Below are 24,841 nucleotides of genomic sequence, written 5' to 3' on the forward strand. Positions count from 1 at the left end.
AAAACTATTGAAATGAGTTAAGGGGGCTGATTGGTTTGGGGCATTTTTTCCTTTAACTCATGTCCTTACTTCTAAGGGAGCCTGGCTGGGCATGTCCTTCCTTTGCAGCACCCTGTGATGACCCAGTTGTGCCTCCTGACACCGACAGGGCCACAGGTGTGGGCCAGCGCCCTCAGAATAATAGGTATTTTAGAAAGTGATTGCAGAGGAGACATTTGATCTTTATAACTTGCACCATAAGACTTTCTTGGAATCTTTGCAAGGGGTTGGTTGGAACAGAACTTTTCCATCTACACTACGGTCTATAAAAATCATAGTAACTGACTTCATGGGGCTTGAGTTTTTCTTTTGTTATTTTCTTCACTCTCTAATTAGATTTTGCTCATATGTGGGACAGAATAGCCTGGCAGGAAATAACGAGCATTAAAATAACTCAAAGATGGGGCCATGGGGGCCGGCTCAGCATTGCCCTAGCAAGAATAGAGACCAGGTTTGCTGCCCTGGACCTGTGGCTAACCCCAGGAGCTCCTGTCCTGATGAACATTTGCTCCTAAAAGGGGCAAGTCGACTGAAGGCTTGGCCAGGAGTCCAGAGACCTGGTGCTCTTCTTAGCCTGGGAGATGACTGGATGTGGTCTTGGGTTTGCTCTCTCTTGACTGACTTTGACTCTGTAGTGCTCAAAAGCAATCTGGGAATCATATCTCCCCTTGACTTCTTGGAATGCTAAAGGTGGCAAACTGGTTGTCATAATCTAAGGGGTCATTTATTTCCCGAGCATGAAGAAATTTTCAGCTTATGTCCATGGGGCCTTGGAAGAAAGAGATGCTGTCTTCTGTCTAGTGTAGGCTCAAAAAGAAGAAAGGGGAATATGTGAAGTGGTCTTCATGGGACATGTGGGAACTTGTGAGGACATCTATAAGAAGCTGTAGTTTTTCACCGGTAGTACCCCAAACCACGTTGGAAGCAAGTTTAAGACACCATCACTCTAAGAGTAATCCTTCCATCAAGAATTCTTGGGCACCTGTTTTGTTCTGAAATGAGTTGTAAAGAAGTCGGTTTTCTAGGGCCCCTTCAAACCTGCATCTGGCACCTTGCGGCCTGGCAGGCTTGGATGTTCCCCAGAGAAGCAGGCAGAGGTGGCAGCAACAACAGATGTGGATCAGCTCTGCTTACACCCTTCCACCCCACGTGGGTGTCCCTCACCTGAGCTTCTCCTGGAGTGGGTGGAGTCTAGGGGAGCCTGGAGTCCCACTGCCCACACAGCACTGAGCTCTCAGATTTTCTCATCAGGGTACTCCTGGCAGCTCATTAGTGTCCACAGAAGCCTGAAGTTACCCACTCACTTTGTGTTTTATGACATTGTCACACTGGAAGATTCCACAGTGTGAAATGATCAGTCTTTGAAGATCCCTCCAAAGTGCTGTTTTGTGTGTGAAAGGACAGAGCAGGTAAGAATGATCCCTGTGTGTTTGGTGCTTTCCACATGCCAGCTCGTATGCCCATGCCACACTGTGTCCTCACTTGTGCCCTGGGCAGGCCGACTGGGCGGATAACCATGTAGCATTTACAGAAAAGCGAATGGAGGTGTGGAGGATTAAGTGGCTTGCTCAGAAGTGCCTCCTTTTCGCTTTCCAGTAAGCTGCTACCTGCATAAGAGACAGCTGTCTGCCCCAGAAGCCAGACTCACTGGTAGGGCTGACACTCAGTGTGTGCTGCTGGGTGGGGGCCTCACACTGTTTCCTTCCCCCCAGATGCTGGGAAAGACCTGTTCAGGCACAGAGGTAACATGAGCAACAGTTTGAGTGTCCCTTCTCTCTGGGGCTGTCACCTGGTCATTCTTCAAACAACAGGTCCTGTTCATTCATTTCTGCACTCACTCATCCAGGGTTTTGTGTGCCACACCATGCAAGTCACATTACTGTGGCTGTCTTAGCTAGGGGGGACCTTGGGGAACATTTGTTCCTAGGGCTCCCACATACCAGCAGCACCCCAGCCTGCCGTTTGCTCTGTCTGGTCTGTCCCCCAAGTCTCTGGTGATGGTTCCCACCAGTGTGTTGACTCACCTGCCATTCCCGGATGGTGACACTTTGGTTTCTGCTGGTGGGGCACTCTCACCAGAATTCACCCCTCACTCTTTCTTGTATTTTCCTGGGTTGTCCCTGCCCCACCTTGGCCCTCTTGCTCTTCAGCCTCTCCTTCTCTTCTGTCCTCTCTGCCTGTCGTTTTCTGGTCGGGTGGTCTGCACTGCCTATGCTTTCCACCTTCATGTGTCTGAAGAATCTTCATTGTTCTTGAAGAATCAATATACAGAGGATGCTGCTGGGCTCTGGAGTTCATGTGGCTTCTTAGCCCTCCTACAGGACACTGACCCGACCCTACCCTCAGCCATGGCTTCCATTGGCCCTTGCTGACCTGCTTTTGCCAGTTCCTTCCTGACCTCCCTGAACTTGGGGCTTGCTCCCCCCACTTGAGACCCACCACTCTCTGGCTACTCTGTGTTCCTTGCTGTGATTCTCCAATACTGACTGCTTGCTTTGGTCGCCCCTCCTGCTCGTAGCTGGGCCTCGAGAGCCCCTGTCCTGCCTGCATTCTCTTGATGCTGGCAGCAGACTGTTTCCTGCTCTGTATCTGCCATGTATCAGTGAATGGGCCTGGAGTTAGATTCCTCTCTCTCAGCCTGGCCTGCCTCTCCCACTGCTGTTGACAGGCCACACAGGGTGACATGGTCTTTTCCTGAGGATCAGTGCCAGGGATATCAGAGAACTAACTCTAGACCTTGTTGCTTTGAGCAGTTTTGCAATGGTGGCAGCTCTCAGAATGAGGAAGGGGTGTCTAGAGGTATGCAGAAGCCTCTGGAGAGCTGTGGCAGGGCCGAGCTGGGGGCGCCACTATCCTATAGGTGAGGTCATCCAGCTCCTTCCTCTTTAAGCCATACTCAGGTAGGTTTATCGCTCTAGCAGCTGAAAACAGAGTGTCTCATAAAATGCCCACTGAACTAAATGAGAATATGGGTGTTCAGTAGGTTATGTAACTTGCGTAAGTTTTCACAACATGCAAGTGGCTGAGATGGGACCAGACTCTAGGCCTACAGTCACCAAACTCCACATTGCTTTCAGGGAGCCACATGCCTTCTCTTGCTTAATTGGTGAACTTCATTTAAGGTGTATATTGAGGGGTGTCCGGGTGGCTCAGTTGGTTAAACATCCTATTTGAGCTCAGGTCATGATCTCACGGTTTATGAGTTCAAGCCCTGCATTGGATTCTGCGCTGACAATGTGTAGAACCTGCTTGGGATTCCCTTCCCTTCTCTTCCCTTCCCTCCCTTTCCCTTCCCTTCCCTCTCTGCCCCTCCCCAACTTGTGCTTTCTTTCTCTCAAAATAAATAAATAACTTAAAAAAAAAGACGGGGGTGCCTGGGTGGCTCATCAGCCATGAGTTCGAGCCCCACATTGGGCTCTGCGCTGCCAGCTCAGAGCCTGGAGCCTGCTTCAGATTCTGTGTCTCCCCCTCTCTCTGCCCCTCCCCTGCTCACTCTCTGTCTCTCAAAAATGAATAAACATTAAAAAAAAAAAAAGACATATATTGAGCACTGGCTTAGGAGTCCTGCCCCATTCTAGGTTTGAGGGACACAGAGGCAAACCAAGCAGGCCCCCTGGCTTCCTGGGGCTGACTGTCCACCAGGTATATGGTTGGTGATGTCCACTCATGACAAGCCAGTATTCTAAGCACTTGATATGTATGAAGAGTAATATTATAATCCCCATTTTAAAGCAGAGAAAGCTGGGGGTGCTGTCAATCCTTGGCACTCTGCCTGTAGCATACAGCAGGCCAGTCTGTGATCCTTCTTTGCTCTTATCTTCTTTGCTAGAAAATACACAGGGACCTCAAGGCCATCTCTGTGCCAAATTAAAGAGAAACTCGTCCAAATGCAGGTCTAGCTCCTTGGTGGTTTAGCAACAAGCTGCTGCAGGTTTTGCCTGTACATTTCTGTCTTGATGGTTGAAGAATTCAGAAAGCTCAAACACAATAACTCAACATTAATCAGCTGGGAACAAGGCTGGTTGATAAACCTGTGTTTATTTTTTTTTAATTTTTTTTTCAACGTTTATTTATTTTTGGGACAGAGAGAGACAGAGCATGAACGGGGGAGGGGCAGAGAGAGAGGGAGACACAGAATCGGAAACAGGCTCCAGGCTCTGAGCCATCAGCCCAGAGCCCGACGCGGGGCTCGAACTCACAGACTGCGAGATCGTGACCTGGCTGAAGTCGGACACTTAACCGACTGCGCCACCCAGGCGCCCCTAAACCTGTGTTTATTAGGGAGAGAAACCTTTCTCTGCACCCCTCCTGCCCCCCGCAGGCCCCTCAGGTCCTGTTGGCTGTGATCTCCATTACTATGCCCATGAGATAGGAGGGTCAGAGATTGTCACTTCTGAAGTGGCAAGTTGCTGGGGTCAGCAGGGAGGGAGGAAGAAGCTGGGAAGACCTGTAGTGCCAGCAACTGATAGTGCTTTTCTTTTCTTTTCTTTTCTTTTCTTTTCTTTTCTTTTCTTTTCTTTTCTTTTCTTTTCTTTTCTTTTCTTTTCTTTTCCTTTCCCTCTTTTCTCTCTTTTCTCTCTTTTCTCTCTTTTCTCTCTTTTCTCTCTTTTCTCTCTTTTCTCTGCCCTGCCCTGCCCATGACCTGAGCAGAAAACCAAGAGTCAGATGCTTAACAGACTGAGCCATCCAGGAGCCCTGACAGTGGTTTCTCTGTGGGACATTGATGATAATACCACTGTTATGGGTTGTTCAGAGCAAATGGGATCACACAGGTGGATGTGCCAAGTGGAGGTTCCTAACAGGTGGCTCATATCTGCCTCATTGACATTACATTTGTCCAGATGCTTAAAAAGAAATGTGAATGTCCTTAGGTGGGGCTTGTCCTCTCCAGTGTGGCTGCAGTCTCCACCATGCCCTGTTGTCTCATGCTTTGTTACTTCCCTCTTTTGCTACCTGCCTGGTCCTTCAAGGTATGTAGGTTTGCAAGCCCTACGTTAGTATCTGTGTTCAACTAGTTTATTCTTACATTTTGCTATTTGAGCATGGAAATCTTAACTACAAAGAAAATCCTTTATTTTCTCAGTGGATTTAATCATGAGTTGGGGTGTTTGGGATCTAGATATTCCCATCCCCCCTGCTTCATCCCCCAACCCCCAGCTTGCCAAGATCTACCATGAGAGGTACAGGCTGGCCATAGGACAGTTATCTGGCCCCTGGCAGTGTCTGTGTGCCCAGGGGAAGGTTGGATTTCTCCCCATGACACTAAGGCCTGTGTGGTTTGGACAGTGTTTCCTTTGCATTATGGACACCCTCATCAGTTAATTAAAAAACAAGCAAACAAACAAAAACCCAGAAGTACTCCATTTCAGTGTTTGTGGATCATGTGTTCACAGGGCCTGTACTGGTTTACATTCTCCTTGACATGCATCTCCCTGTGAATTTGAAAGCTGTTGACATTCTACATAATTCCATATGCATTACCAGTTTCTTTTCTGCTTCTTTTTCTTTCTTTCTCATTTGTTTTCTTTAAAAAAAAAAAATCCAACTGCTTTCTTGCCTTGAGATGCAAATTCCAAGTTTTGTCTGCCTTGGATTCCAAGTTTTCTGAGAAAAGGCTTCAATTTATTAGGTTAGTTCACAGTGTTCTCACAGAGAACTTTGAGGCATGGAACCATATGTGGTTGGGTTGTATTAAGATAAATAATGTAAGAGAATCAGCATCACATCATTTATAGAAACTCAGGCTATGCTTGTCATTTAAATAATTATCACACATGATTTACAAGTGTGGTCTGTGGTGGGAGGGGACAGGGTTGGGGTGAAAGGTCAAACCGATGTTTCCACAGTCTCACACTCTTTTGATGGCACCTCTGAGTCAGTGCAGCATCAGATAGGTACTGCAGGTACCCAAGGAACCTCGGAGAAACCTTCTTTAATTGGGAATGATTCCCTGTCACTCTCCCAGAGTCTGGTTTCTCACCAGCATTTAAGAGCAGAAAGTGAAGAACAGGTTGGGACAAACAGGCCTTTGCATGAGATTGAATCTTAGCAGTGGGGGGAGGCTTGGTGTGGTTAAGTCATTGGTGATGTTCACATTTTCTGTATTTATACCTCTAAAGAGGGGAAACATAATGGAGAGAGTCTCTTTTTAAAATAAAAATCATGCTTAGTGTCTAACTTGGAACATGTTCATGGTTTTCTATGTGTATGTGTATAATTTGTCTATAGATACGCATATATTATACATACATGTATAAACACATACATAGACACTGATGTAAATGTAAGCTGCTGGCAGCAGAAGGCAACTTATCACAGTTCACTGCAGAACACTGATTTCCAGATGTTTGGATTTCATGAACTAGGAATATAAAAAGATAAAAAAGAAATTGGTGGGGGGGGGACGTCCAGCATAGAGTTCCAACTCTGTGTTTTCTAAGATCACTAACAAATTTTTTTTGGTGATGGCTGTTAGCTAGACTTATCGTGGTGATCAGTTTGCAGTATATACAAATCAAATCATTATGTGTACACCTGAAACTCTTGTAATATTATATGTCAATTATATATAGCACAATAAAAAGTTTTTTTAATTGTCATAAAATACACATAAAATTTACCATCCTAGCTATTTTTAAATATACAGTTCAATAATGGTAAGTACATTCACATTGTGCAATCCAAGATCATTTTGCCAAAACAAAAAAGGAGCAAGACAGAAGGACACCCATCTATCCTCATCATTTCATAAAGAAAAGGAGCATTTTAATTCCAAAAGAGGAATGGGGATGGAAGGCTGTCACCTTAGATACAGGAAATTCCTCCTTTATCTGTGGTAAAATAGTACAGAGAAAAATGCCACCAAGTACATGGTTCAGTAGCTGATACTTTCACAGCAAGACTTGAAGGAAGTTATGTGTTGGTTTACATCCCGGTGCAAGCATTTTACTGGTGGGATGGTCTAAGTGCTGGTAGCAAGCAGTTCACATACTAGCACTGGTCAGCAGCCCTGTTCTATACCTGGTGTGTTTTTATAAAAGTAAAAGTTGACAGTTATGGTGTGAACCCATGTATATTCATTCCACTGTGATCGCATTCTCTCCTCTGTCTCCCCATAGTTAACTATTGTACTGAAATTGGTTTGTATTCACCTAGTTCATACCATATCTGCATAAGCCCATTAGCAATATATAGTGTTGTTTTGTGTAAATGGAATCCTGCTGTATATACCTTTGAAACTTAATTTGGTTTGCATAACATGATTTTAAAGACTTACCCATTTTGATATATGTAGATTTGCGTTATGGTATTGCTTTATTTGAGTATATATACCACATTACATTTATCTATCCTTATGTCAGTTGACATTTAGGCTGTTTGGGTTTTTGCTGATACAAACAGTAGTGCATTGCTCATTTCTGTGAGCCTTTCCTGTGCACACGAATGAGAATTTTTCCAGAGGAGTTACCTGGGAGGAGAGTTGATGGGTCAAAGGTGAAGTGATGTCTTTATTCACAAAATCTACTTAGCATGTTAACCAACCTCATTGTTTACTAGAGCTTTTCAGGTAAATGGGAAGTGGGAAAGATAGTGTTATAAGTCAACCATTAATAAATGTGATTTTCTAGACCAAATTGAGAGCAGCTGATTGTTGATTGATCTTAAGGTTTTGCTCAGTCTGTCTGTAATCAAGAGATGATATGGCAGGTTGCTTGTAGTGAGTTTTCTTTGTGTGTTTGGATGTGGGACGTGGATCGGCAGGGAGAAGAAGCCAGCCCTTCATTTAGTTTTCCTCTTTCCATGTGAACTATAAAATGTTTGCAGTCTTTGTCTGGGAGGCAGATGAAACTGGGTGTTGCTGTCTCTCGGGCTTTGTTACAGATGGCTTTTTTGGTCTAAGAAAATCCTGTGGGCTCACACTTGGCCAATGTGCTCTGACAAGTTTCTCAGCAGGCCTTTCTGGAGTGGACTTGCTGTTGCTCAGGGTGTCAGATGATCTAAGTTTCTTTCAACTGTCTAGTCTGTGGTTTCCACTGGAGAAGTGGACCCTGGTTCCTCTGGAGTCGGGTGCCAGAGGCATGTCCCCCAGCCGGCCTGAAGGAAGTCTGAGAGGGCTCCCTGTGGCCAGTGTCCGTGTGTAGCCACCACGTGGCCTACTAGGAACACTTGCGGTTTTGGCTATGGATAAGTTCAGTCTCAAAGAATAAATTGAGAATTGAGACGATGTCTAAATGTGCTTAATGTACTTTATTCGGAGCCTTCTCTGTTATCTTCAGCAAATAGTGGAGTGTTTTGATCAGTCTTTAGAAAACAGTAAGTGGGAAGACAGTGTGCTTAGAAAAAGCTGGAGAAACATCAGAGAAAAAAAAACGGATAAAAGACTTTTATTTATAGGGCTCTTCTCATCTCAGCCTATCAGAGAAGCCTGTTAGCTGACCATTTTCAAATAGCACATGGCAGGATGAGTTATGGGTGGGGAAAGTTCAGAGAGATCACACACGTGACTAATCTGTGTCAACGACTCAGGTGCCTGACTGACTAACGTACATGTTGCTGGCCACTTGGCACATCTGAACCGTTACGGCACACAGGCTTATCAGACAGAAGCACTTTCAGTGGTTGCTACGTGGGAAGTAATCGGTGTTTTTGATATACAGGCACATGTTTACGTTTGTAAAACAAATCTTTTTACTTTTTATAATCAGCTGTCAAAGCTTGAAAAACAACAGCAGAGGAAAGAAAAGACCAGAGCCAAGGGGCCTTCCGAATCAAGCAAAGAAAGAAACGCCCCCCGAAAAGAAGACCGCAGTGCCAGCAGCGGTGCAGAGGGCGACGTGTCTTCTGAGCGGGAGCCGTAGACTTAAGGATGGAACTCAGGTAGGAGCCTCCCCTCCCTGCATAGCTTCATCTTCTGACATTTTGGGCAAATGGTAACAAATTGAGAACAGAATGGCTTTTGAGGCAGAATTCACTTTATGGACATTCATCCATAGCTTCCTGAAATCTGCCGCCTTCCTGGATGGAGAGAAAAGTTGAGGTTGCGGGGTCGGGTTGGGGGTACCCATGGGCCTGGAGTGTTCTCCTTCCTCACTTGCCTTTGTCGGCTAACAACTGCCACTACTGTGAGCATTTCCAGAGTGTTTGCAGATGTGTGATCCTGACCTGGAGCCTCACCCAAACCGTTCCTGGCCATTGCGCCCTCCTCTCCATTGCTGCTCTGGGCAGCTCCAGCGGGGACCACAGTCACCTGCAGCCGCCTCCTCTCATAGCTGCCCACCCCATCCTTCAGTTTGCTCTGCCTGTCACAGCACCTTGTCACCTCCACACCCAGGAGTGCCTCTCAGCTCACTGTAGTAGTAGTCTCCCTCTCTGCCTGATGGTCAGAGGCATCTAAACCTTGACCTGGCTGTCTGATGGCCCTTTGCTCAAGTTTGTTTCCCCAGTGAGCACGTTATTGAGAGCCTCATACTTGCCGGAGTTCACAAGTTCAGGGAGAAGCAAAGGAATAATTGTAGCATGGTTTGTTGTGGGGGTGGTGGGAATGTGAGGCTCCGCGGAGGGGAGGATGTGTGGAAATGGGCAAACGAGGGGCGAGGTGGGAGCTGCCACAGCCAAGAGAAAAGCAGATGCAAACACTGTTTGGTGTGGGGAAGGACAGAGAGTTTTGGAACAGAGGTAGAGAAGAGTGGCTAGAACACTGCATGCAAGTGGGCAGTGGGGTATCCAGGGAGCTTCTGTAAAATCGGACAAATAGGATTATGGGTCATAAGGGTCTGATGTGCAGTTGGGAAATTTGGGTTTGTTTCATCCTGAGGTGGCAGGGAACCTCTTAAGGTTCAAAGATACAAATGACATGATCAGGTGCAAAGTTTAAGGAGATGACTCCAGCAGCATGGGGAGTGAGGCTGTAACCATCAGGCCAGTTAGTAGGTAGTAGCAGAAATCAAGAGAGGAGCAAGGTCTGGCCATACATTTCAGAGCTTTCAGCTTATACATAGTCTGTGGTTCAAACCATGTCAGCATATGGGTTCATCCTGGAGATGCTGAATGGTGAGAAAGGAGAACATTCTTAAGATGGCTTTCTGCCTTCTCTTTCCCTCTGAAAGGGAAGTCCATTTGTGAAATGACCTTTAGGATGCACACTACTAGACACTAAGATATATTAGAGAGTCTGTAGTGATAATTGGGTGTTGTGGAATTGGCTTGCAAACATAAACAGACCAAAGGAACAGAACAGAGAGCTCAGGAAGGTTATGTTGTTGATCCACTGATGGTTTTTTTTTTTTAATGTTTATTTAATTTTGAGAGAGAGAGATAAAGCGCAAACAGGGGAGGGGCAGAGAGGAAGAGAGGGAGACAGAGAATCTGAAGCAGGCTCCAGCCTCTGAGCTGTCAGCACAGAACCTGATGCAGGGGTTGAATTCATGAGCCATGGGATCATGACCTGAGCCGAAGTTGGACGCTCAACTGACTGAGCTGCCCAGGCGCCCTGATTCACTGACAGTTTTAAGGGGAGGGAGACGCTGGATAATAAATCCTGTAATGTCCTCTTGACTTTTCCCCTAATCACTCTGTTTCCTTCCAAGTAACTCCGGGAGCAACAGAGCCATGGTCACTTGTCTTGGCTGATTTTTCTCACACTAATGGGAAAGCAAAGCAGGAATCAGAGAGAAGTTTTTTTCACACTCTGCTTCATTTGTCACAGTCACAAGCTCCCCCTTTTCTTGGCCTTGACCTAAAGACATGGGTTTTTATTCATGAACTGACACAGTTGGTGTGAGTTAGGGAGAGTCTTCTGAAGCTTGCTATGTGGTGTCTAAATAATTCACAAATACACAGTAATATTTTATGTGGCATTTATATCATATAAAACTTCCATTCCCACTCCCTTAAAATTTCTGTGATGATTTGCTCATATCAGCTGTGAGTTTTGTCATCACAAATATTGCTAGTGCTTCTGACTTACAGTCTGTTCACTAACCCTAAATTTCTGAGGGGTGAATTGCACCACGCAAAGACAGTGCGCAGAGTGCCTTTTTAAGTTACTTTTACAGTTATGCTCATTAAGTGGGTCCAGCGGTCACACAGGATCTCACTGAGTTCTTATTTCCATCCTGCCAATTTCTGTGTGACATCAAGTTATGTAATCTTTGCTTTCTTGGTTTTCTTTATTAACTAAGAGAGTCAAACTCATTCCTTTCACTAGTGGTGTTGTGAATGTCAGGCGGGTAAAGCCATAATGCCTGGTGACAGTCCTAGCAGGCTGGGGTGGGAGGGGCAAGTTGAAGGGGACTCTCCCTATGTTTCTGTGGCACTTCCCTTGCCCCCTGGCGATTGTGTTGGAGAGAGTACCCCAGCATCCACTCCTGACCCCTGGATGAAGGATGAAAGACTGGCTAATCTGATGGGCAGGGGATGACATTCATAATAGTAGGTGGTTCCTTGGTTCAGAAGCAAAATCCGGACCCAATATATTCTATTTCTGCTCCTTGAACTGAGGGCAGCTGCCCAGCCTACATGGCTTTTTATTCTTATGGCCCTACTCTGACACAGCACCATGTCTTTTCCATGTAGTTTTAAGATTATAAATAATAGCTTTTTCCTCAATGAGTATTGGGACCTTACAGTAAATTTTTAAAAATTGAATTTTCAGACTCCCATGATGAACTCAATGAATAGAAAAGTAGTAAACATATAATCACTCCTCTCCCAGTAACCAAGCACAGCTTATCAACCTAAATGGACGTGCGCACACATGCGTGTGCACACACACACACACTCAGATGTGCCTTGGACCTTGTATTTTCAAAATGGCTTTAAAAAATTCTTATGCCACCTAGTTGCATCTTTTCTTGATTATATTATCAACCTGCTCATATATTTTATAAATTTAATGTCTTGATTTTTGATGTAACTGTGTCTGTTCAGTACTGCAAATCTTTGTTTTGTTTATTGAGGGATGTTGTTGAATTCTACTCTTTATAACAGTGCAAAACATAACTTTCTATTTGAGTTAGATTTTGGCCTTAGAATAATCCCAGTAGAAAGGTATCCTGGACATTAGTTTCCTGTACCCAGTGGGTAGCTTGGGAGTGATTTTGCCATGTCTATGGGCAAGAAAAATACCTGAATGCCTCATGCGTAGAGAAAGAGACAGTAACTGTGTGTCACAGAACATGCTAGAGGACACATTCACAATAGAAAACAAGGGAAGAGGTGAAAGTGGGCATTTCTTTCCAACATCTCCCAGAGTTTAAGAGGTGAAATTTCTTATAGACTGATAGGTATCTACTTTTGCTTTTCTAAAATTGATGGAAAAGTTAAAAACTGTAACCATATTTATTCTCAAGGTATTGCTGATTGGGTAGTGTAGAACTTGGGGTAAATCCTACTACAGTTGACTCTTGAACAACATGGGTTTGACCTGTGTGGGTCTCCTTATACATGGTTTTTTTTTGTTTGTTTTTTTCCAATATATTGGAAAATTTTTAGAGATTTACAACAATTTGCAAAAGCTTGCAGACAAACTATGTAGCCTTAGAAATATAAAGAAATTAAGAAAAGGATAGGAATGTCATGAATACATAAAAAAATCTATGTAAGTACCAGTCTATTTTACCAGTTACTACCATAAAATATACATACATCTACTATAAAAAGTTAAAATTTATCAAAATTTATACACACCAACACTTATGTGGCACCATTTGCAGTGGAGAGAAATGCAAACAAGTGAAAATGCATAACTGCATAAATTAGCTATAGTACGTGCTATATACTACTGTAATAATTTCCTAGCCACTGTTGCTATTACCGTGAGCTCAGGTGTTGTGAGTATCCACTTAAAACATCATGTGATGCTAATTATCTCTGCACGAACAGTTTGTCCCTGCCGTAAGTTGTGTATTGTAGTAAAATGTGATACCTCATGGTTCTTGCGTACTTTTCATCGTGTTTATTAGTACAATACCCTAAACCTTGAATAACACCTTGGGACTCATCCAGAGTGCCACTAGTGATGCTCGAAGTGCTCCCAAGAAGCAGAGAAAAGTCTTAACACCACAAGAAAAAGTTGAATTGCTTAATATGTCTCATGGATTTAGGTCTGAAGCTTCAGTGCGCACCATCTCAAGATAATGAATCCAGCATCAGGAACATTGTAAAAAAAAAAAAAAAGAATTTGTGTAGCCATTGCTGTAGCAATGCCAGCAGGCCTGAAAGCCTTGCACTTTTTATGAAATATCCTTTTATCTCATATTGGTAATGCAGCTTTTATGTTGGTACAGGATTGCTGTAAGAAAGACATACTGGCACACCTGGGTGACTCAGGTGGTTAAACATCCGACTTGGCACAGGTCATGATCTCACAATTCTTGAGTTTCCAGCCCCGCATTGGGCTCCATGCTGACGGCATGGAGCCTGCTTGGTATTCTCTCTCTTTACCCCTCTCCCTGCTCTCTCAAAAAATAAATAAACTTAAAAAAAAGAAAGGCATACCTATAGACTCTTAAGATGATTTGAGAAAAAGTGAAATCATTATGTGACAACTTAGAGCAAAAGCAAAGAGAAAGATCTAAAGCTGGAGAATTTAATGCCAGCAAAGGATGGTTTTTATAATTTTAGAAAAATGTTTGGCTTTACAAATATCAAGATAATAGGAGAAGCAGCATCTGCCGATCAAGAGGCAGCAGATGAGTTCCCAGATGCCACTGAGAAGATCATTGAAGAGAAAGGATATCTGTCTGAACAAGTTTTTAATGCAGACAAACGTACCCTATCCTGAAGAAAATGTCCCGAAGGACATTTATTAGTAAGGAAGAGAAGCAAGTATCAGGATTTAAAACAGGAAGGGAGAGGCTAACTGCTGTTTTGTGTAAATGCAGTTGGGTTTATGATCAGGACTTCCCTAATCTATAAAGTTGCTAACCCCCCCCAAGCCTTGAAGGGGAATAAACACATACCAGCTGCTATCTTTTTGCTTGTATAACAAGAAGGCCTGGACAGTGAGAACTCTTTTTCTGGGTTGGTTCCATTGATGATTTTTTCCTGAAGTACGGGAGTACCTTGCCAGGAAGGGACTGCCTTTTAAAGATTTTTTGGTATTGGACAATGTCCCTGGCCACCCAGAACCCCGTGAGTCCAACACTGCAGGTATCAAATTGGTCTGTGGCCTCCAAATACATGATCTCTAATTCAGGCTGTAGATCAGGGAGTCATGAGGACATTGAGGGCTCATCACACACGGGACTCCATGGAAAACATTGTTAGTGCTATGGAAGAGAACTCTGATAGAACATCAAGAAGGTCTAGAAGGATTACTCCATTGAAGATGCCACTGTTATTCTAGAAAATTCTGTGAAAGCCATCAAGCCTGAAACGATAAATTCCTGTTGGAGAAAACTCTGTCCAGATATTGTATGTGACTTCACAGGATTTATTACAAAACCAACCAAGGAAATCATGAAAGAGACTATCGATATGGTTTTAAAAAAGGTGAGTTGGGGGGGGGGTGGTAGAAGGGTTTCATGATATGGATCTTGGAGAAATTCAAGAACTAGTAGGCACCACAGAGGAATTAACAGAAGACGACTTGAGAGAGACGAATGCTTCCAAAACAGTTTCAGATGATGAGCAAGAAGGCATAGAAGCAGCAGTGCCAGAAAACAAATTGTTAGTCTGGCAGAAGGGTTCCAGTTATTCATGACTACTTTTGACTTCTTTTATGATTGGACACTGAAACTAAAGCAAAGGTGGAAGAATGATTGGTGCCATATAGAAACATTTGAAAACAGAAAAGAAAAAGCAAACAAGTCAGACAGAAATGACAATGTTTGGTATTTCCATAAAGTTACACCGAGCATGCATGCCTCACCTGCCTCCCCTCCTACCTTCTCTACTTCCTCTGCTTTCCTGCCCCTGGGACAGCAAGACCAGCCCTCCTTCCTCCTCCTCTGCCAACTCAGCGTGAAGACAGTGAGGACAGAGACCTTTATGATGATCCACTTCCGCTTAATGAATAGAAAGTCATCATCATGCCATCCATACAGTTAATAAACTTAGAGTTGTCTATGTGTGTGTCCTTGTGTGAAAACCGATTAATTGTATGAGACATTTTTTGTCATCATCTTCATTGTCTATGTATTCATCATGTAGAATGTTGTGTGCAAGACCTGTGCGGAGGTGGAGAACCTGTCCTTACAGAGGCGTAAGGTGAGTGATAGTTGATATGAAATTGAAAATGTGTTTGTTCTCTTACTGTTTTACAACTTTTCTTTCAAAGAATTGCTATACAGTATGCCCCTCTCTCTTATAATTGGAGAAACTGCATATTGGCCTGTTGTCACAGTGGTGAAGTGGTCTTAACAGTACTGTATTATGAATATGACCGTAAAACTGTATGCCACAAAAATTTCATAACCATTCATTCATTAGTGTGTAGGCTAGTCTACCATAAAGCAATCCTGTTGCTACTACTTCATTATTAATGCATGAATCATTACACCTGTAAATAAATATGAATTTCTTTTTCACATTATCTTTTCATTTTTGATGTCTAGCATTAGTAATATGTATAAAGTGTATAGTGTTTTGTATCATGTAGGATGATGATGTAAGTACTGACAATGCATCTTGTTAACAGATGAAAACTTCTGGTGATAATAAACTCAGTACAGGACTATAAATGTATTTTTTCTTCATGATTTTTTAAATAACATTGTCTTTTTTCTTGGTTTACTGTAAGAATACAGTGTATAATATGTATAACATACAGAAAATGTGTTGTTTATGTCATCAATAAGGTTTTGGCCAGCAGTACACTATTAGTAGTTAAGTTTTTGGGGAATCAAAAGTTATATGGACTTTTACTGTGTAGGGGTTGGCGTCTCTAACCTCCATGTTGTTCAAGGGTCAAAAAGAACTAACCAGAGAGGGGACACAGTAGTGGGGGAAGCAAACTCAAGGGCACAGTGTTTTGAAAAGAGTAGATGTGTTTTCCTTTTCCCTGTAAATCAAGTTCACTGCAGCTGTGTCATCGTCATGGCCCTAGGGAGGAGGCAGGGAGAGGGTGAGTGCAGAAAAATGATGTAGAGGGGCCCTGTCTGGTAGGAGGGAAGGTGAAGGAGAGCTTCAGTTTAGGAGACACAGTGGGAGAGAGAAAAGGGACATATGGAGGAGAAGCCCAAGGCCGCGCTTGGTGTTCTGGCTCCAGGCTAGAGTCCTTGGGGTGGTGGTTAGGTTGATGGGAGAACTGGAGGCCTGTGGTCCTGGTGCTCTGGTCCTTGGTGGGAATTCTGGAAGGAGACTGCTGTGTAGGATGGCTGCAGGTCTCTACGAGACTGCTGCAGCTGAGTAGAAGGGGCAGCAAGACATGGTTAGGCATCAGGATGCAGCAGGAGCTAGTAGAGGGTCTCACCTGCCTTGTGAGGTGTGCAGAAGAGAGGTTTGTGGGGGTTCATTGGGCTGGCCATAGGTCCTATTAGAAGAGGTGAGGTGAGCCTGCCCCAGAGGCCGAGAGAGGCCAATGTGCCCAGAAAGCCAGGAGGGTCATGACCTCAGCTCTTCATAGCACTGAGTCTTTGCAGGTCTCAGCCACGATCTCCATGTGGTTCCCAGGGTAAGGCGTGAGGGGTCTGTAGTGCTAGTGAGAGCTGAATTGAGGTCAGGTCAGACAGGGGTGGGGGCTCTGGCCCCTGAGCAATCAGGTGCTGCTCAGTGGTGTGCCCCAGGGCTCAGCACCAGGTGCTGAACCACACCAGCCACCGAGGCACAAAGGCCACTTGAGGACTCAGCTGTTCCAACACCCAGGCGAGCAGAATTACTGTGCGTTCAAGATTTCCCCTGCTGCTACTCAGTGGGATGGAGACTTGTGAGGACATTTAGATGGGCCCATGAAAATACAGAAGCCGTGTTTTCTTTGCATATTTAGCATATTTAGCACTGTAGCACTGTCTGGGTTTTTGACTGAGTTCATGAGGAAAACCATTTGCTTATTGGCAGTTTAAGGTGGATGTCCAGTTGGAATTCAAACCAGAGATGACAGCAGAGGCTGGGTGGCTGGTGCTGACATCCAGGTATGGACAGATGTGAGGAATCCTCTGAGGCACCTCTGCTGCAGCCAGCCAAGGATCAGGGAGGAGCTGGGGCACCCACCCCCTCTCCTGCACCTTTCTGGGATTATAGACATGTACTCAGATTTGAAGACCCTAAAGGGGGCCAGGAGTAAATGACAGATGGTCTTCCAGTTATGTATTTGGGGTTTTTGTTGCCCATGGGCTTTTGTTGCCCCATCTGCTGAAATTTGTCATCCCAGTAGACCCCCAAAATCACCACCGAATATTCAGATATCTGTAAGAGCTGAATTAAGTAGTGACAGACAGAAGGTGACCTTGGCATTGACTGTGCTCCACAGAAAAACAGCAAGCCCCACCCCTGCCTCTGTGAGGGGAGCTGCAGTTTTCATTTGCTTTTCTTTACAAACAGGAAGAGCCCTAGGGAGCCTCACAGGACCTAAGGGAGCAGCTTGGAGTTTCCAAGGCATGAGAGAGAAAGAAAAGGCAGAAGAAAGCGGAGTGAGAAGTTGCATGAGCTTGGGCATATTTTTCTTTGAAAATGAGAAACCTTTAGAGGATACTCCCAGGGTGTTGACATTTCTGTCACATTGCAGATGTTTCTTATTTTATCAAATGAACATGGAAGTGCTAAAGTGCACCTCTGTTTTTGTCCTCTGCCTCATTCCTTCAGGCTCACTCACCTTGCTGAGAGGGCTCAAGGTTTTCTGTGAGGCTGCACCTCCCATTTCCCCCTGTGCTAGCTATGGCAGCCTCTCTGTGGGACCATGTGCTCTCTGCCTTTGATTGCAAGGTCGAGTATTGCCTCATTTGCATATTTATTTGGCTGCTGTCATTAGGGTGTGAGAGGAGCGTGCTCCTGAGCAGCACCCCACATTTCTGTCCTCAAATGTCAACACACTTGAAACCAAGCAAGGAAAGTGTTTTGGAAACTGCCATCTGTTTGCTTTTTCAACTTGACCTTTGTCTGAATAATAAGACATATCTGGCTGAGCACATTTCTTCCTAATGAGCTAGAGCAGGGTGTGTGTGTGTGTGTGTGTGTGTGTGTGTTCTGTTAAAGGATAGTCATGTTTTCACTGTGTTTTCCCCCTGTAGAAGGTAGAATCTCTTTCATTTCCACAGCTTTCATTTTGCTTCCTGTGTCAACGTGTGGTGGTGTTTCATGTATAAAACTAACTATGCCTCTGACGTGCTGTTTCTATTTTTTTTTTAATTAAAAAATTTGTAGTGGTTGCCCTAGAGATTGCAGTGCACATTTTTTTTAACTTGTTTTATTTTTTATTTTTTTTAAATTTACATCCAAGTTAGTTAGCATATAGTGCAACAATGATTTCAGGAGTAGATTCCTTAGTGCCCCTTACCCATTTAGCCCATCCCCCCTCCCTCAACCCCTCCAGCAACCCTCAGTTTGTTCTCCATATTTATGAGTCTCTTCTGTTTTGTCCCCCTCCCTGTTTTTATATTATTTTTGTTTCCCTTCCCTTTTGTTCATCTGTTTTGTCTCTTAAAGTCTTCATATGAGTGAAGTCACATGATTTTTGTCTTTCTCTGACTAATTTCACTTAGCATAATACCCTCCAGTTCCATCCATGTAGTTGCAAATGACAAGATTTCATTCTTTTTGATTGCTGAGTAATACTCCATTGTGTATATATACCACATCTTCTTTATCCATTCACCCATTGATGGATATTTGGGCTCTTTCCATACTTTGGCTATTGTTGATAGTGCTGCTATAAACATAGGGGTGCATGTGTCCCTTCGAAACAGCACACCTGTATCCCTTGGATAAATGCCTACTAGTGCAATCGCTGGGTCGTAGGGTAGTTGTATTTTTAGTTTTTTGAGGAACCTCCATACTGTTTTCCAGAGTGGCTGCACCAGCTTGCATTCCCATGCAGTTTTAACCTAAGTCCACCTTCAGATGACCTGTACAGCTTCACGTGTATCACATGTTATCACATGCTAATAACAGCGTCCCCACTTCCTCCCTCCCCCTTACCCCTTTCCCTCAGCTTCTTTCAGGGATTTCGCTCTTTTTTTTTTTTTTTTCCAGTTTGGGATGTTCTTAGCCATTATTATGTCAAACACTCTGCTCTATTCTCTCTCTCTCTTCCTGATATTCCAATTATATGTATATTATACCTTTTGTAATTGCCCCATGTCCTGGTTGGTCAATTCCCTTTTTCCTCCATTCTTTTTTTTTTTTTTTTTGAAATTTATTTATATTGAGAGAGAGAGAGTGTGTGTGTGTGTGTGTGTGTGTGTGTGTGTGTACGTGCACACGAGTGAGCAGGAGAGGGGCAGAGAAAGAGAATCCCAAGTAGATTCCATGCTATCAGTGCAGAGCCTGACATGGGGCTTGACCCCATGAAACAAAATCAAGAGTTAGATGCTTAACCAACTGAGGCACTCATGCCCCCCCACCTCCTTTTCCAATTCTGTTCTTTTCTCTCTTTGCATTTCAGTAGTTTGGAAGTTTATATTGACCTATTTTCAAGCCCACTGATTCTTCCTTTGGCTGTGTCCAGTCTACTGATGAGCCCATCAAAGGCATTCTTCTTCTCTGTTATGGTGTTTTTTATTTTTAGCATTTCCATCTCTCTGCTGTATTATCCATCTGTTCTTGTATATTGTCTACTTTGCCCATTAGAGCCCTTAACATATTAATCATAGTTGTTTTTCTTTGATAATTCCAACATCTGTATCACATCTGAGTCTCACTCTGATGACTGCTTTGACTTTTCTGAGCTTCTTGAACTGGTAAATGTTTGTCTTTCAATACGTTTGGGAAATTTTAAGCAGTCTTTCGTCAAAGATTATTTTCTGCCCTGTTCTCTTTCTTCTAACCTAGAGGAGGTTACTGTTTCCAAACCTTAGTGTTATTCTGGCCATTGCTATACATGAGGCTGAACTGCTTCCTCACTGATGCACAGTAGGCACATTATGTTTCTTTACCAGCAGTAGAATTGGATTTTCTGCATACCTAGCTTCTGCCTCAGTTTCATTTATTAGAAAATAAATTGGCAAGAAGCTGGCCACAGTTAGTGATTCTGTTTTTTGCTGAAGTGTTGAGCTAAGCTTACAGATAACGTAGAAATATGCCATCTGATGCAGTGGGTACTACCTATGTATGGATACTTAAGTGTAAATTAATTAAAATTAAGCAAAATTTAAAATTCATTTCCTTAGTCACAGTAGCCACATTTTAAGTGCCCAGTAGCCACATCTGGCTAGTGGTTGCTATCTTGGATGGTGCTGAGGTAGAACAACCCTGTCATTGCAGAAAGTTCAGTTGGATAAGTGAAAATTCTGAACCACTGCCAGTTCTGTAAGACAGGCATGATTAAATACGTACAAATATTTGTGAGAAATAGGGTAGAAGTTAAGCCCAAATTAAAAACTAATTTCTTTTGGGAGTTTCTTCCTTTAGTACACCACACCAAGGTTTCCTGTCTTAATGGGGGAAATCAGATCACTGGCCCCTTATACACATCACCAGGTCAGGACCATCAGCCTCGAGTAAAGGCAGAGATTCTTCACCTTGACAGTTCAGTGCAGGCTCACTGGAATCACAATAAATGCTAGGTCAGAGTGAATCCTTCTCTGATAATGTGGACTTCTCAGCGACCCATGTTTTCTCATAGAACAGCCTTTCTTTTCTAGGTAAGTGAATTCAGATTGGATTCCTAGCTGTGGCCTGAAATAAATATATAAAATCTGGGTTCTTTTGACAGTGGTTTGGAGAGCAGGTCTGTGGTCTGTGTATCTTAACTTGAGCACTTACATCTGTGGTTGCTCGAATGGCCTACAGCCAGAAGCAGATCGGCTGGTAATCAGCATCTTTGAGAGACTCGAACAGGCTGTTGAGGAATTCCTTGCTTCTGGTGCTGGATTATCCCCCACTGCCCCCAATGTTTGCAGGCAATAAAAGAGAACCGTTCCAGAAGCTTCTTTCCACAAGGCTATGAAATTATGGTGCTGTTGTCTCAGGTGCTTACTACTGCCTGTTGCCTCCAGCCTGCGGGTCATGTCTGCCCTGAGATAGCTCACCTGACTCACAGGGAGTAGATGTCGTCCTCTGTTGAGCTCTCATAGGGAGGCACCTTACCCTTCCTCCAGGGTTTCTAAATTTTGACACCCTCTTGTGCAGAATTGTGTGTTTGTCAGTTTGCACATGACTTCCACTCAGTGCTTCTGATGTGGCAGGTGGACCTCACAGATAGCTCCTCCCCACCTCCCTTTTCATGCGTCTAGCTGTGTGAGTGTTATCTCCAGCCACTCCCACTTGACAGCCAGCAACCTGGCCTCTAGGTTTTTCCTTGGTCATGTTTAAGAAAATGAGAAGGAGCATTTGTTAAAAGTGAGATCGAAAGTAAAAGTGGCATCTATTTGACCAATCCATGTATCGTGAGGGGCAGGGGGCAGTGTCTTTCAGGTGGGACAGTGTCTACTGCTTGGCCAGAAGGCTCTTGCATGCAGTTTGGGAGCTCATCACTCATAATATTAATGTTGATGTTATGATTAGGTGCACCTGTTGGGTATTCCAGTATTAGAACAGTTAATTCTTGAGGGAATTCTTAGTTCAGATCCTTCAGGGTCAGTGTTTAATGTAGTCCCTAGGCCTAAGTGGTTTACTGTAAACTTTGAGAAACCCTGGCATGAAACCTCTCAGGATCCTTTCTAGTTCTGTGATTCTCTGGTAGGGAACTAGAATTTCTAAATTGTCTTCCTTGTAAAATTTCTTTTGAAAGCCATTTTGTATTATAGAACTAATGCTCATTCATCACAGAAAATTTTTTAAAATGCCAGAATGCTCAAAGAAAATAAAAGTCACCCGCCATCTCATCAAAGATAATCATTATTAACATAATGCTTTTATAACATTTTCTCTAATCAGATAATTCTGTATCTTTCTCTAATTTTACATACTTAAAAATAGACTGTATATATAATGCCACTGCTGTCATCATCTAATGGAATATTGTGAACATTATCATTATGTAAACCTTATCATTTCCATCTGCACATCAAACATTGGAAGCATAAATTTATTATCTCAAAGCTTTAAAACATCTAGGATATTTATCTGAAGTAATTGTAAAAGAATAATATATTAAAGCAGGGTCCCAAAGCTCATTTTAAGTTCAAAACAAAGGTTTTAATCTGCACCAAGATGAAGTTCCCCAAGGGTCAATGTGAGATCCAGTTTCAGGATTTCAGTTATTACTATTGCAGATGAGGAAAGAGGCTTCAATACACCCAGGTGCCTATGTTTGGGTTACTATCTTGATTAAAATATAGGAGCAAATGGACTGCTTTTCTTGACTTAAAAATAGAACTAAATATGGTCCCCAGGAATTATATTGTATAATCCCTATTCCCTTGTGGTCTTTGAGATCTCTTAGAAATAGTGCAGCACTATGACTGGTGGGTTTTAGAGCGTGAGGGTAGGCCTTGGGGGAAATTTTAGTTCCTTGTGTGGGTCTAGAGAACTGAAGAACATAGCTGAAGTTATAATTAGCCTTTCTGGTGTGGGCCCATGGGCCTCCATGTCAAGCTGGGCGCAGGAATGGAAGGCTGTTAATTCTATTGAGGCATCTGCTCATAATACAACCCTTTGTTAAGTATGTGACCTGTGCTGAGTGTACCCAGAAGCATATTCACAGATGTGGTATCACTGTGCAACCCACTATTACCAGAATCTTCTGCTTTTACCAAAGTTCACCCAATTAGAATTTAGATCTGAGAGAATAGAAACTGCTGTGTTAAGTTTGGGGTTTAAACTCTTGGTTGACAATTGCCTGCTTCATAGATCTTGGCAAGACCAGCTGGTTTTTGTTGTTGTAGAAGAAAACTTGAGGCACTTGGAGATTTTATACTGAAGAGCCTACCATTATCCTTTGAGCAGCATTAAAAATATCCCAAAAGCAAGTGTTTAGCTTATTCCCTGTCTCTGTGCTTTATTTAGGTTCCTCTCTGCCTCCCTCATTATTAAAAGGATTTGGAAATAAGTTTTTGTATCTTTTTTCAAAGAATTTGTCCATTTCATCTGAATTACGCCGTGGTATGTCCTTTTTTATCCTTTTAATGTCTATAAAACATGTAGTGATGTTGCCTCTTTGATTCCTGATATTCATAATTTATGCCTTCTTTTTTCTTGGTAAGTCTGGCAAGAGGTTTATCAGGTTTATTGATCTTTCCTTTTTTTTTTTGTTTTTGCTTGAAATTTCATTAGTTTCTATTCTACTCTTTATTGCCTTGGGTTTACTCTTTTATTCTTTTAGTTTCTTATGGTGGAAACTCAGATTATTGATGTGACATCTTCTTTTCTAAGGTAGCCATTGAATGCTATGAATTTCCCTCTAAGTACTGCCTTAGGGAGTATCACAGATTGTGATATGTTGCATTTTCATTCACAGTCACGTTTTAACCTATTTTCTAATTTGCCTTGTGATTTCTCTTTGATCAAAGGCCATTTAGAAGTGAGTTAATTCCCAGATATTTAGTGTCTTTCTGAGCTCTAAGAATGAGGTTCTAATAAATTGGAGACTTTGATGAGGTGTTTGGATTTATATGTGACAGCTTGGCAGATTTCTCGTAGTAAAGTGAAACTCTGTCACGCTGTTGTCATTGTATGGACTGAAAGGGTATCTTCAGCTATTTTTTTTATGCTTGGTCATATTTTTAAAATAGGATTTGAAGGCAAATTTGAAGGCACCTTTTCCTGTAATGTGTCTTATCTTTGTTCTTTTTAGTGCATTATCATCGGGTGGAACTGGATCCTGAAAAATTCATGGAAGATGCTAAGTACCTACACTGCTTTAAGAATTTGGAACTGAATCATGAAAAGGAAGACAGAAACAAGAAATAGGGAACCTGAGTAGCCCTGGAAAAGCAAAGCAGAATGAAACCAAACACCACCACCAAAGGAACGTTACCATTCTCTGTTGTTGCTGTGGTCTGACAGAAAGGTGGGTGCCGGCAGTGCAGAGGAGCACACCCCGTGCGTATTGCAACAGGACAGACACCCATGCTCCCCCCACAGAAAGACTTTGCTGGTTCCTGTGAGTTCTTGGCTTGCTTTTGGAACAGGCTGGTCCAGCGTTATTTGTCACCGAGTCCTCCTTTCACGCTGTGGTGTATTTCTGCGTGTCCGTGATGGGTCGCAACTGCAATTCATGCTGTCCATGCTCTTCCCAACACCGCCTTAGCCAGGGCCCGTGTTAAGGTGTACAGAGAACAGACTTTAGTGATAATGTATTGTGTAAGACCTTTGCATCTTGTAAATTTTCTCATTTTTCTAAAAAGAAATAATAAAATTCCAAACCTCAACAAACCACTTTATTATTAAACAAATCCTTCTGTGTTTCTGCTTAATGCTTTTATCTGTAGAAATACAATGTGTCTGACCCCACTCTGTGCATATTATTTTTAAATAACCCTGTCGCAAGAGGCGTTCCCTGAGTGGCCCACACAGGCCTCTGATTCCCTGGTGAGAGCCTATCAGTGGCAGTTTGTAGTTGATGACATTTTACTCCAACATGGGAAGGGAAAAGAATGGCCAAATGACAGAGACTAAGCGTGGCTGCAATCTCTCATTTATCCAGCATTGGGAGGTGGAGAAAGGCCACAGCATGTTGGACCACACAGATGCCCCTTTTCCAGGAGCTGAATGGTTGTCCATATATCCAACCAGTATTCTCACAGTTCTGTGAAGAAGGAACTGT

General features: G+C 43.2%; 1 protein-coding gene across 2 annotated transcripts in view; it reads left to right on the plus strand.

Moving 5' to 3' along the window:
- The window catches only part of DTD1 (D-aminoacyl-tRNA deacylase 1), a 211,129-nt gene extending 186,683 nt beyond the window's left edge, over nt 1–24,446 (plus strand). Inside the window, exons 5-7 of one of the 2 annotated variants that reach the window (XR_006960194.1) lie at nt 8,745–8,916; nt 15,193–15,249; nt 23,870–24,446. Coding sequence is in view for 1 of the 2 variants with exons in the window: in XM_047068612.1 (XP_046924568.1) it covers nt 8,745–8,897 (153 nt within the window). In the remaining variant the exon portion in view is untranslated. The remainder of the gene's footprint in view (nt 1–8,744; nt 8,917–15,192; nt 15,250–23,869) is intronic. The other variant, XM_047068612.1, reaches the window with a different exon arrangement.
- The last annotated feature ends 395 nt before the right edge of the window (nt 24,447–24,841 follow it).

The sequence above is a fragment of the Lynx rufus genome, unplaced genomic scaffold (genome assembly GCF_022079265.1).
Source record: "Lynx rufus isolate CCGP_SWC_20201006 ecotype Redwood Valley unplaced genomic scaffold, mLynRuf1.p SCAF_8, whole genome shotgun sequence".
Taxonomy (NCBI): Eukaryota; Metazoa; Chordata; class Mammalia; order Carnivora; family Felidae; genus Lynx; species Lynx rufus.